This window comes from Aulonocara sp. 'chitande type north' Nkhata Bay, linkage group LG5 (genome assembly GCF_057382095.1).
Source record: "Aulonocara sp. 'chitande type north' Nkhata Bay isolate Kocher_YH1m ecotype deep benthic linkage group LG5, A_spYH_male_GT1.1, whole genome shotgun sequence".
In the NCBI taxonomy this organism is placed as follows: Eukaryota; Metazoa; Chordata; class Actinopteri; order Cichliformes; family Cichlidae; genus Aulonocara; species Aulonocara sp. 'chitande type north' Nkhata Bay.
In genome coordinates, this window is record NC_141348.1 from 29,471,771 (window position 1) to 29,486,070 (window position 14,300).

A 14,300-nucleotide genomic window follows, 5' to 3' on the forward strand; every position below is an offset into this window, starting at 1 on the left:
CTGACCCCCGCCCGCTCCCCACAGGTTATGGTGGACTGCAAAGCAGACTAGTGAAACTGATCAATCTAGAAGTGATCACATCAGTCACACACCATACAACGATGCATCACTAGTGCCTAATAACGTAATAAATAGAGCTACAGTGTGTCTCTCCAGTCAGGTGGGAGCTGCGGGTGTGTTTTCAGATGCTAGGCTTTTGTGCACATGCACATTTACGCGTCTTTTTCTGGAGACATCATAGTCTGACGTACACGTAGCTGTGTGTTTTTGATGATAGATTTGCAGGAGGCGGTGGTGAAAGAGTTAAACAGATGTGAAAGAGAGCGCCGAGCTGCCATGGATCCACCTTCACAGAGATGCGGCGCCTCCTCACACAGCTGACTGGGAACACAGGTAGTCTGTCCGAACGAGCTTGTCGGCGTACTTGTTGATCTTCAGGGTGAATCAGGGAAGCAAGATGCGGAGCAGGAAACCGGCGGGTAGACAGTAGATCGTGCAGAAGATATCTCTGCCATGTCGGAGGCAGAGGAGGGGGAAATGGATTGGTTTAGACCCTGGCAATAGTAAACCAATAACGGCGCCTCAATTTTTTTTATTTTTTTTAAATGCTACTGCTTCCTTTTTGTTTGTGGCAGCGGATTGATTGTTCACAAGGCGGTACGTGCTGGTTTGATTCAGTGTAGGATGACAACTCACGAAGGTATTTTTGAGCTAATTTTCCATTTCTGGACTTTGTGTAATGTGCAACCTATCAATTGTAATAGCTTTCCAGTTGCATGGGGGGGAACACTGTGCGTTTAAGCTTGCACCATTATGGAGCAGGGAGCCTTTGAAAAACACGGGAAAAGATGGAAGATTTGCATTCACTACATTGCACTTTTAGATGGCTAGTACCATTCCCAATGTAGCTACGCAGATTGCCAGTGTGTACAAAGGTGGGGCTGATGTTTGTTTTGTGGTTTGTTTAATCTGTTTTGTCGAAGCTTTGACTTGGATAAAGCAGGAGGAGGGTGGAGGCGGCTTCAAATGAATATTTATTATTATTATTATTGTTATTGTTTTATTTATTCCAGCAACATCCACAACACAGATATAACAATATCTACATTTTGAATTCAGCAGTAGACTTTTGTGTTCAGTTTTTTCATTCTTTCTTTTTTTCAAAATTTTTTTGCATGCGCATTTTGAAACTAGTCCTCAGGCCTATTCGTGCTTGTGAAAGATTACAAACTTTGTGAGACAGTGATCACATCTGCAGGCCCGATGTGTTGTGGACTTTTCCGTGCCCTCATCACACAACACACAAGCTCAATATATACGTTTCAATGTGAAGCTTGTGCCACGTGTACTGTCATAAATGGTCCATAAAAATATTGGCCTCTTCGTCACAAGAGGATGTAACGTAGGCTATATTTTCTTGTCAGATAGCCTGCCCTCCCAAGGGAGCTCGCCGTGATTCAGGGAGTGAACATTTGCTTCCTGGTGTTTCAGCACCATTGGACTGGACAGCGCTCACTTTGTACGACATTCATCACTGCGTGGTGTTCTGCGTCTCACCCACCCACAGCACTGCATGGGCGTCATACGGGCACAGATCGACCTCTGTGGAGGCAAAATAATAATAATAATATTAATAGTAAGAAAAAATGGGCACGATGACCTCTTTTGCCACCTTGTGCAGCCATCTAAGCCATCACAGCAGAAATAGTTGTTGTCATAAAGATAAATATTTCATCTGTTACCACAGAGGAGAGCTCTCTTCAGAATTGGTCAGCACAAATAGGTTGTGTAAAGTTTTGGGAACTTGTTATCATCAGCATTTTTCCCCCACACTGGCTTAAATTGATGATAGAACAGCATGGATGCATTTTGGTAAAGTTTCCCAAAATATCTTTTAACCCCCCAAAAGAAATGCATGACAGTGTGTGCTGGCTTTAGCCTTTTATCTTTCTGAGCATTTTTTTCTACTATTGGATGAGGAAACAATTTTAAAAAAGAAGATTGGACTGTTTTATTCATTTAAGTCACAACAGCTTTTTAGGTAGATTAGGATGATTTCATTTCTTTATTCTAAATGTATCTGATCTATAGCATCTGAGGCAGTTTTTCTTCTGTTCCTGTTGTTAGAAGTGTCAAAAGTGTTTTGTAAGATTTTAGAACATGAGGCTTTTTGCAGTATCAGTTTTAGATGATTGCAGCACTGGGATTCTGTTTTTTTTTTTTTTTTGCCTTGTTTATATGTGAATGAGTCATCTTAATAACCCCCATCTGTTCACCAAGAGATTCTTGTGGTTTTAGGAAGAAATTAAAAAAAAAAATAGAATAATGCTGAAGACAACAAGAACAGCAGTAACTGATTGGGAAATATCATTAGAAATAACTTAATTTTATTGATTTCCAGTATTTTTGCATGAGCAGTTCAACCAGTGAACAGTTAAGAAAGCATTTTATGATTGTTGAACGACATTTTCAGAAGAAATATGGAAGAATTAATGTGAGTGAAATAATTTTGTTTTACTTTTATCATCATTTTAACAATAGTCAGGTTTGCCTTTCTGGGGTAATGTATCCCAGAGCCAGAGCAGCAAGGTGTTACGACTGTTACAACAGAAATCAATGGGCCTCTGACATTTGTATTAAGCTCTGTAACACTAATGGTTTGTTTTTATTTTGTGATTCCTTCAGATACGATAATGAATGAAGAGACAATCAAGTGTAGTCCATAGCCTCAGCGGTCCTCATGCTCTCTTTACCTAAAGTTATCATGGAGAAATCCTTGGCCGAGTTAAATAAAGCCGGCTCTCGGTCAACATCATCGCTGCCACCTGAACCAGTGGACATCGTTCGCAGCAAGTCATGTTTCCGCAGAGTCAGGCTAAACGTTGGAGGGCTCCCGCATGAGGTCTTGTGGCGAACGTTAGACAGGCTACCACGAACGCGTTTGGGAAAGTTAAGAGATTGCAACTCGCACGAATCACTGATGGAAGTGTGCGATGATTACAGTCTGGAGGAGAATGAGTACTTTTTCGACCGGCATCCAGGGGCGTTTACATCTATTCTGAACTTTTACCGCACGGGTAAGCTGCACATGATGGAGGAAATGTGCGCCCTTTCATTTAGTCAAGAACTAGACTACTGGGGCATCGATGAGATCTACCTGGAGTCGTGTTGCCAAGCAAGATATCACCAGAAAAAGGAGCAAATGAATGAAGAACTCAAAAGGGAGGCAGACAACTTAAAAGACAGAGAGGGAGAAGAATTTGACAACACCTGCTGTGCCGAAAAAAGAAAGAAACTTTGGGACCTCCTGGAGAAGCCCAGCTCATCTGTTGCAGCAAAGGTAATGCCACGGGATTTTGGGTGTGAGTTGATCATGGTTATGTTCACTTTGACCCCTGTCGCAGAAATACCTGCGGTGTTGTGCTTGAAATTTCAGTTTATTCAAGAAAAATCAAATAATAGGAAGTGCTCCTGTACCAAATATCAGCACAGCCAGGTGACCTTAGATTACTGCCATTGCACGGAGAGGAAACAGCTTATGATTACACAAAATGTATCAGTCATTACATTTTGATTGTTCAAAAGTTGGAACATGGAGTAAATGCTGGAAATCATAGAAAAAGCCTGTCAATGCCATTTGTTCACATGGGATTTGTGTGCTGTTGTCTGCAGTTATTGTGATTTGAAACCTGGGAACAAAACAGGAAGACGAATTTGGTAACAACATAAATGGCTGCCTTTATTTATCGCTATAAAACATCTTTAAAACGTGACATTGGGCTCATTAGCCTTGTGTCCTGTAATGCTGCAGTTACAAAGGACCGTTGCTGTATTATTGCCATCATCATTATCATCAAAACCAAAAACAGACCTTCAAACAAACAGACCAGTGGACCAAATGGACCAGTTGGTAATAACTTGTTATTTCCACAATATTACTTAATTTTTTTCCACCTTATTATCTCACTGTTACCAAGCTGTAATATAAAGTGCAACTACATTAAAATAACTAAAGCACTTGCTTTTTTGTGACCCCCCCCCCAAAAAAAAATCATTTTGAGATTAAGAGGTTTGAGATATTGAATTTTAGCTCTGTGCACATGAACAAGAAGCTGGAAATGACATGGAATTCTTTCAACCATAACCCTAACCCGCACCGTTAGTCAATGCATGTTATGCCATCAGCAGGTCTTTCACAGAGCCACACCTGCAACTGCAACCTGGGAGACCACAGCAGTGTTAAACATGAGCAACCTTTGATCACACTCTTCTCAGTTGGATTGGAAGGATCAAAGAGGGGGGCTGTTTCTTTCCAGCTCAGTTTTAAGGGGAGCAGCGTGCCTTGTTTGTCTTGCAGCTATTATTGCATGGGAAATGGAAATGAAACTATTAGCAATTTGTGCCGGCTGATGCTTTGCAGCGAGGATTTGTTAGAACTGTCAGCTCTAATCCACAAACAGAGTGAGATGAGTGCTGTGAGTCTGTCAGTGAAATGTCTTCTTCACAGGAATCAAAGAGATGTAAAATCGATGCTTATTGGGTTAGCGCTAAGAAAGTGCTGTAGCCTACAAAAAGGAGATGACCACTCGGAGTCGACCATAAGTTCTTGTCTCCGTTATCACGCCCCGATACCTGCAATTTATCAAAATATCAGCGACAAACTGTTGTGAAGTGCTCGACGAAGATGGGTACAGCGATTCACTTTGAATAATAACACAGGAAATTGCTTATGCAAAGTGGTTTCGGCGAATCTCTAGCTCTCAATGTCTATATATATCTATTATTCATGTTAAAAGAATTTAACTGAGCTGCTAATTCACATCACCTCCTGGCTTGGCATCATTATATCTTGATAGTGGAGGGTAGGGATAGACAGAAAAAGGAGCAAACTTGACATAGCAAGCAGCAGAGTTTATTAATTCCTAATTAGTTAAAAAAGGACCACATTAAACCACAGACCAAGCTACCAAAACCATTCAAGGGGTTCATGTATTGTCTTAGTTCTTTTATTTATTTATTTAACTGTGGGCTTGTTGAGCAATCCAACTTGAACCACAGACTGATCAGCTGTGCTCTCCTATCCTGGACCAAAAATGTGCAGCAGCCCATAAAAAGATGGTGAATGGTAGCGATTAGCACAAAACAAATGGTTACCAGGCAACAAAAGTTGCCGAAGGAGTGGGTATTGAACAGGAGTGGGCCTGTTTGTGTTTCTGTGTAATTGCACTTCTGTTTAGTTCCTGTTTTAATGTTTGTACAAAACAAAACAAGAAGCTACAATTTTTAGATGTTCAGGGGAAAAATGTTTAAAAACAAAATCTCAGTGTTGCTGCCTGTGTTTTCTCTGCCCTGCCATCCTTCCTGGCTTTCTTTTCTCTGCATTGGCTCATATCTCTCCTCCCTTCCTTCCTTCTTGAGGCTCCTCTGGTATATACTTCTGACTAAATGTCAGGGAAATGTCACATTAATTATTCTCCAGGAGACTCTAGGCCCAATTTGAAGCTTCCCTCTCTCTGTTTACATTCTTTGTCAATGGAAAGTTGACAAAGCATTGTCTGTCTCGCACTCAGATCCCAGATCAGATTCCAGTCACCATAAAATGAGATTGTGTCTGACCGCTGGCAAAGCAGTGCCTAACACCAAGAAAAGCCTTTTTCACCTGCAGTAGCATTTATGTAACATCATGTTAGATCCTGCTGGTTTCTGCTATTCATAATATCACAAATATCTGTTTACAGATTAGGACTTTGACAATATTCTTAAAAATCACAATACTTATATAAATGTTTCAAGTTATAGTTTGAATCCCATAGTATATAAGTTTATATTCAGAGTAAAATTTGTAAGCATTTTCTTTTGTTCATTGCTCAAAACCAATTGTGTCCCACTTCCTCTGAAACCATTACTAAATAATAAAATCTTAAATAGATTTTATTTTGAAGGTTTTATTTAAAATCTGCTATTAATATGGGCTCGCCTTCAGACAATTTACAGAAGAAACCAAAGCCAAACGTGAGTATTGCTGTCATCTTTGTCCTCCATGCATTAATAAATGTGGAATTACCAGTTCCTGCTCCGTCAGTGGGTATTGTGCATCAGATGGCAGGCAACAAATTCCAATAATGCTACTCTCATGTCACAGTTAACATGACAAATAAATGTGGCTTGGCGATATTCCTACTCATAAATCAGTCTGCAGCAGAATCCAATACAAGCACCCAGACTAGAATCGGTCACTGTTTCTGACATCTGGACAGTCACAGCTGGTTAGATGATGTATAAGAAGCCATAAAAAAACAAGACTAGAATTCCTGTCATCAATCATGGGCTGGATCATCCAGAGCCTGCACTAAATATTTCATAGAAGACCAACGAAGGCTGTACAATATCTGTACTTGCCTATGATTGTATACATATGTAGAAATCTCACAAATTTGGAGCATTGTCCATCCTTCTCTATTTCTAGCTGTCGACTGGACAGACAGGGATATCTGAAGAGGGTGAACAAGTTTAGACTGGCCTTTTTGTCCATTTTAAGATGTAGCTTTCGAGTTTTTAACAGTTATTAGATGAGATTCATGAGCTTCCTATGTGACTATAACAGTCCAGGCCAAGATTGCCAATGTCCTTTTGACATCTGGGACTGAATCAACCTTTAAGATTTAATCCTGCTTTTGACAGGATTGATCAGTGTGAATGCTCATGTCATCTAGAAACTTGCGTAAATATAGAGTAGATGTTTTAAACCTGTGAAGTTTTTTTTGTGGTTTCCACTATATGTCCATTGTGAGTATGCTGTTGTTTTCAGTTTATATAATGTTCCCCAGTCAGCAGACAATTTTCCTTATATAATTTTCCTTACTCATTAGATAACAACTATATCCTCATCCTCTAGCTAATGAAATGACTCATGGTTATATGTTCCAGCATGCCTACTAATATAAATTATTCTACTTGCCTCTAATTAAACTCTGTCTATCCCTAAACCTTTTAAAACTTGATGAAGTTAAATTATTTAAACTGAAAGCTGGGCTCTCTGTCTATTCATTTTACATTTGGCAAGATGAAGCAATGCAAGTTTATTTGTAATAATTATGTCATAGATAACTCGTATCAAATAAGTATTTTGATACAAGGCAACCTAAGTTGTGAAAATAATGCATTAAATGAACAGAAGAAAAGCTGAAATATAAAAAAGGGTAAACTAAAATGACTAAAGACAGTTTTAAATCAGAATGTATTGAATAAGTATGAGTGTCAGGATCTTCTTTTCAGTTTCCTGACAGTCTGCTTATTAATCTCCAGTGAGTTTGCGTAGAAATTTGACTGTAGTTGCTCACACAGTATATTTATTGAATCAACTGCTAATGCAATGTTAATGTTACACATATAAATGGACATTTTGATTAAAGGCACTTGAGTAAAGGAGGTATAAATGTTGGGTCTGTGTTTCCACAAGCCCTGCTAGTTTAGAGACGTATTCATCATGAAGAAAACAAGACATAACAGAAGATCTTCAACCCGCTAGCGAGGGAAGTCTTTGGTCAAGAACCAGCTCTTGAAGCTCACGCTCCTAACCTGTCTCCAGCCCAAAGTCCTTCAAAGAGCAGCTCGCTGGCAGCTATTTATTGACAACTGTTACAATACACAATACAACACAAGCACCTCCCCAGCACAAAGTGGCTGGAGAGGTGGTCAGAGACAAAGGAATGTCTTGATCCTATAGATGGAAGAGTTTACAAATTTAAGAAGCACAATGACAACATTCAAAAATTAGACTTAACAGTACCTTTGTGAATATTTCCTTCTATGATGTTCATTAATATCTTAGAAAGATCGCCATCTCAACAGCAATTATACGTTTATCCTTTAAACTGTGTCGTTACTTTGCAAAAGACAAAAACAAAAACAAAACACATTCATACACAGACTGTGAGGCATTTTCCTATTCTCTAAATGCCTCATAACAGTTGCACAGGGCACTGATGAATATTTTAAAGCCCTTTGTCAAATTTGTTTTTATCCAACTTTGAGGAGAGAGTGCTTTGGTGTCTACTTTGAAGTTGCTGCTAGCGGATTGTTAACATCAGAGCATGCGTGGTACAGTCCTAGTGAGAAGTAATGGGCGAGTACCTCCAAACCTTTGATTGGCACTGTATGTGTTGATGAAGCAGCTGTAGAAAGAGAGAAGTAAATGAGAATCACACGCTTCACTGACAGAAAGCTGTTGAGTAATCATGCAGCACTAAAGTTACTAACTGTACTTGAGGAGTAACATCCTTTTCTTGGGTTATTTGTCCATCTTATCTTGGTCTGTTCGGTGCAGAGATTTAGGCTGGGATCATGTGTGCTAGGAGCTTGAGCGCCCCAGAGATCGCTTTCACGGCAGTCGCTCTCTGCCTGTCACACTGTCTCCTCGTCAACATCTTCTGAGTGTCCCTTCTAACTTGCCCTCAAGTCAAAGTCAAAGGCAGCCATTCAAAGTCTACTGCAGCCTCTAAAGGTTAAAGTTGAAATAAACTGAAAACCTCAACCACAGTGCTTAAAATATGGACTTACTAACTACAGGAATTGATTAACCACGCTCACCTATCATCGATTTTGTCATCACTATTTCCTACACAAGCAAATACACACTCATGCTCACATATGACTGTATTTGCATGGTTTCATGTTTAGAATGCAGTAAAACCGTATCTCCAGTGTTCATTATGAATTTTAGAATAAATTTATTTAAATGTAAGAAAACTGACATTTTACTTCCTTTTACTCAAGCTCCACCCTCCCCCATTTTTACACACCTACACACACATCACACACTCACACATATATATATATATTTATATTGAGACAGACAGAAAGCTTCAGGAGGTTAATGCTGACATTTAGAGAAAAATGTTCCTTAGACTATTATAATTAATGGTGTTGCTCTATTTCATTATTGAATGTGTCAGATATGTAGAATGGAAGAACAGAGACAGTAAAAATAACTAACAGATCATGTAAAGGTACACCGAAAGGCCTGAAGGGCAGGAATTGAAGCAACCAATTAAATCATAAGTGAATTGTTTTGACAAAATTCACAAAAACATATTTTTGGCGTTGTTTTTGTTTTGGGCTTTTTTTTTCATCCAGTAAATGGATGATCTTTAATGATTACAGCTGTCAACAGACCATCATGCCATAACTAAGTAATCACAGCTCCATGTGGAAGAAACTGCAGTACAAGATTATATGAATTATATGAACCAGTTTATATGAATCCTGGTATAATTTTATTGGTTTTAAGGAAACTTACACTCATTTGCTACTTTTTTTTTAGCTATACCTGTTTAGCTGCTTATTAATGCAAACATGGTGAAGACAGCATGCTGAATTCAAACCAAGCATCAGAATGGGGAAGAAGATTGTTCATTTCAGATGTCAGAGGACAATGGCAAAGCTGTTTTGAACTGATAGGAAGGCAACAGTAACTCAAGTACCCACCTATAGATCCACAGTATGCAGAAGAACATCTTTGAATGTGCAGTATGTTGAACCTTGGTGTAGATGGGTTATAGCAGCTGAAGGCCAAACCTGGTCCCACTTAAGTAAACTAAGAACAGAACACTGATGTTACAAAATACAAGATTGGAAAAACATTGCCTGGTCTGAGAAGCCTCAATGTCTGCTGCAGGGTTAGAATAGGGGTTTCAAACATTTGGCCTGCAGGCCACATCCGGCCGCGATACAATTATATCCGGCCCACGAGATAATTTCATATGTCAATCAATAATGACCCGTCGATATGTCGGAGCCCAGTCTTCAGCCTTTTTGCTGAGAATCCATGCAGGCAGGTGTGGGACTTTAGCGAAAACGTAAAACGAGGAGCATCTGGCTGCACTTCAGTGATATTGGAGACTGAAACACTGAATGCAGAATTTATACAATTAGGAGCTGGATATTTTCAGCCATTTTCCATTATGGAGGACAAAAGGTTTCTAACTTGTTCAGGCCCTAAACCTCATGTGTGTTCTTCCTAGTAGTAGCTAATGCATAAAAATACGGCTTTTATGAAAACACTGAATAAAAATTGTTTTATTGAAAAAGGCTAGATTTACAGTTCAGTGTTGAATATTATGTAAACTATATGCAAAGTGTCTCTGAATGGTAGAGGTGCAGAAACGTCTGCATGTACCACAGAGCCATGGCTCAGTGCCTGAGTGTCTAAATGAGTCTCACAGGCCTGAGTTTGCGCTTGAAGCCATTTATAATTCTTAACTTGTTTGATCTGCTCACCACAAACAAGCACAAGCATACATTTTGGACTTTTAACTGTATTTTCATAGGTTTTACAGCTTTTCCTACTCATAAAAACCTCCCTTATGAACATTCATACTACACAAAGTAATTTAGCAATAAACAATTAACCTCTTGAACCCCAATGCCCGCGGTACCGGACGCAAGAGAGGGAGAACATCTGATTTAACAGGATGTACTCCCAGATCTTTTATTTAAATGTAGACATGCATCATACCCACAGACACGCCAGAATCTCAGCGAAGTGTTCACAAAACCCTTTCAACAGTCACCAAACAGCTAGAGCAGGTAAACAGATTCCACAAAATGATGTAAACACAACACACAACAACAAAAAAGTGGACAGCCTGGCCAATGAGCTACCAGAAGAGTTTCTGTAATTTTACACATAATTGGTTTACGTCCAAAGAGTTTTGTTGCCACATTTCTTTCTTTGTCACAGCAGCTTTTTCTTTGTCAGGTACAAAAACAGTTGAATACGTCACTTCTTTACACAGACAGTTTCACCGGTCCGGGGCTGTATTCGACCCACGATGTAAAATGAGTTTGACACCCCTGGGTAGAATTTGGTTAAAACAAAAAAAAAGCAGGGACCAAAGCTGCCGTGTATCAGTGGTTCAGGCTGCTGATGGTGTAATGTAGTATGGGATGTTTTCTTGGCACACCTTAGTACCGATTAAGCATTATTTAAATGCCCCAGCCTACTTGAATATTGTTAATGATCATGAATGTGGCAGTCGGTTCATGATTCTCAAATGTCCCCCACAATCACCAGATCTCAATCCAGTAGTGGGCCTGTGGGAGATTGTGCAAACTGACACCATTGATGTGCGGCGATCTGCAGCAACTGTGCGATGCTATCATGTCAACATAGTCCGAAATATCTGAGAAATGTTTTCAGCATCTCATTGAATCTGTGCCACGAAGAATGAAGACTGTTCTGAAGGCAAAAAGAATTCCAGCTCTGAACTAGCTACACGTAGAAGTGTCCTGTGGGCGTATATATATATATATATATATGTATATATATATATATATATATATATATATATATATATAAAAATGGTGGGATTCTATCTTTTTGCATCTTATTTGGGCTGATGAAAAGAATAGAAGGAAAGGTCAGTCCTGTTTGGAGACTGAATGTTCTTTGCAAATTTCCTTACATAGTCAGTGGTAAGTGCAGTAGAAATCATTATATAATTATCATGGCATTGGTTGTTTTAATTTTGTGCATTACGGATACATTAGGTTATCTAATTGCTGACCACACAACAAACAAAAGAAAGATAAAGCCGTGCTAAAGATTTTTGAAATTGTAATATATTGATCAGTATTATTAGTTAACAATGAGTATTATTAGTTAACTTCTGCAGTAGCTGTTTCAACAATGTGCTGCATATTTCATGTTCATTCACTGTTAATGTGCAGAGGGTCTGGCAGAGTTGTGTTTGTGAGTATTTCATAAGTCATGTCATGCATTTTGTAGTGGATAGATCTGAACTGGTGGTGTCATTTCAGTTCCTCAGGTTTACACCGGGGCATAACAAGTTTTAGTGAAGGTGGTTTGTTGGTTTGCTCAGTTTACTAATTTCAGTGGACATGTTCTGTCTGTTTCTGTGATATAAATTATGTAACTATGGTCATCAGAGTAACAGTTGTGGACCTTATTCTAAATTTTTAATTGTTGTGCAAGGATATGCTTAGAAAAAGTCAATTTTTGTTTTGTTTTGTCAGAAATGTATTTTTACTGATGAAGAAAAATCATGACTTTCGTAGAATAGTAGAGTGTGAGGAGGTGGTCAGCTGCAAGCGCCTTTCATTCAATTTGGAGTTAAGCTGTTACATGAGCTAGGGAAAGACATTAAGACATCACATTTCCAAAGAGGAATGAAGCCTCAGGGCCAATGGCTGTAAGGGGAAACAAATTAGAGATCAGGAGATCTGGAAAACTGAAGACTGAAACTATGAAAATTATTTGTGTGACATGTAGAAATCGAGTCAGGAAAACAGAATAATAAAGAAGCAGATTTCTCACTTAGGGTAAAAAGAAATCAAGTGCTTCTCTTAGCCTGGGGAAAGAACACTTCAAATTCTGGGTTGTCTCTATATGGCGATGTATTCGTTTAATATCTGCCTCTTACAGATATGGAAATCATGTGGTCATAGCATTGTGTCTGTAGGGCCTCAGATGACAGCAATCTTTCACTTCACAATATAAACAAAACTTCTCTTAACTGAATACGTATAATTAGGGTTAGACCTTCACAACCTTCCCACCACAGATGAAAATTGCTCTATTTATGAAAAGACACCACCTGTCTCTCCTGATGTGGTTGGTGTTCAGTGGGTTAAGCAAACAACTTTCACCTATTAAATGCTGAAATGCTGTGTGAAACCCAGAAGTATCTCTGGTTTATTCTTTAGCCCACCTGTATATGTCTGTGCTCTGTGTCTCCCTTTTTTCTATTCAGGTCAATTTTATTTTATTTGTATAACTCCAGTTCACAACGACAGTTGCCTCTTACAGTCATGCTTTATATTGTAATTATTCTGCATAATATTGGCGTGGATCGTACATATTCTACTATTCATTTGTCCTGTTTGAAAATGGGGTATGTCTACAAAGACATATGTATTTACATAGACAGTAAAGACTCAGTTCTTTAACTATTAAGGTAAACCTGGATAACATTACTTGAAAAGCTTCTGATAATCACTTTTATGGAGAGAATTTTATTTTATTATTATTTTTTCCTTTACATTAGATTAGGTTCGAAAGGATGGGGCTTATCCTTTAAAACAAAGCAAAAAATCACAGGAAAATTAGTCAACAATTAACTCTCGTCTAACAGTTCCTCCGTAGATGTAGTTTCCAGAAAAAGTCATTCTGGGACACAGCGGCTCTGGAGAAAACACGTGTGTGGTTGCATTAATCATAAAATATTTAGCACAGCTAGGAAGGAAAAGCATCAACGATTGGCTTCACTCTTTAACATGAAGACATATACACTATAATATGTGTTCCCTACTCTTTAATCTATAAAAAACAAAAAACAGTCTGGTTTATGGTAAATTGAAAGACATTTTTGATTTGGTACTTTCATTATTGCAGTTGGTGTCAAAAAGAGAGTGTACTGTGCACTAAAGTTTTGTCTCACATGTAGATGTAACAGTATGTGTAGTGATTAATATTGAAACTCCTATGTAAGTTATTCCAAGTAAGTACTAGCCCTGAAGGAGCGAGCCCATCAAGGACTGGCACAACTGCTGAATCATGATATTAGTGTGTACGACATGCTGCTTAAGCAACATTGAAAATTTGAAACCTCTGAGCAACAATGTTCCCTTTTCGGAAAAGTGGTGAGAAATTTAAGAATAATATGCAAGATGTAAAGATTTTGCAACTCTGGAGAGTTAGTGTGGAAGTAATAGTTTTCTCTGTTGTGTAAGTTACCGTGTGTGTAACTTCCAGGTTATACTTGAAGTTGTGCTGGGAAATCCTATTTTTTGCTAGGGCTCCTTTTCCTAGAGGTTTGAAGAATAAAAAGTGTCAAAACGAAGCTGAAGGACTAAAACAAATTGAGCTTATCAAATCCTGAACATACCAGTCATTCATCTGTACATTTTTTTTTACCATCCAACATGGGGTCGTAGGCAGGCCATCACTGAGATTTATGCCTGAACTTCAAATAAAATACATTTAGTTGCTTTTACTCTTACCATTTACTAATATCTGAGCAATGTCTGAAAGTCTGAAATAAATCCTAAGAGAATCACTGGTGAATAATAAATTCATACTTGCATATCATATGCTCATACGTATTTAATGTGGAAACTGTCAGTGTCATCTTTCTACACTGCTCACTGTCCAGTGAATGAGGAGCTAATTAATTGGTCAGCTAGCCCTAATGGATTAGATTTATTTCACATTAATACAGATAATATGTACCCTAAGCAGTCCTCACAAGCCTACAAAAAGCCTACAAAACGGGCTGGGA

At 38.6% G+C, this 14,300-nt stretch overlaps 1 protein-coding gene across 2 annotated transcripts in view; it reads left to right on the forward strand.

Moving 5' to 3' along the window:
- The first annotated feature begins 291 nt into the window (after positions 1–291).
- The window catches only part of kcnb1 (potassium voltage-gated channel, Shab-related subfamily, member 1), a 37,825-nt gene continuing 23,816 nt past the window's right edge, over positions 292–14,300 (forward strand). Inside the window, exons 1-2 of one of the 2 annotated variants that reach the window (XM_086292844.1) lie at positions 292–393; positions 2,686–3,340. In XM_086292844.1, the coding sequence (XP_086148970.1) occupies positions 2,741–3,340 (600 nt within the window). In that variant the 5' untranslated portion in view covers positions 292–393; positions 2,686–2,740. The other variant, XM_086292843.1, reaches the window with a different exon arrangement.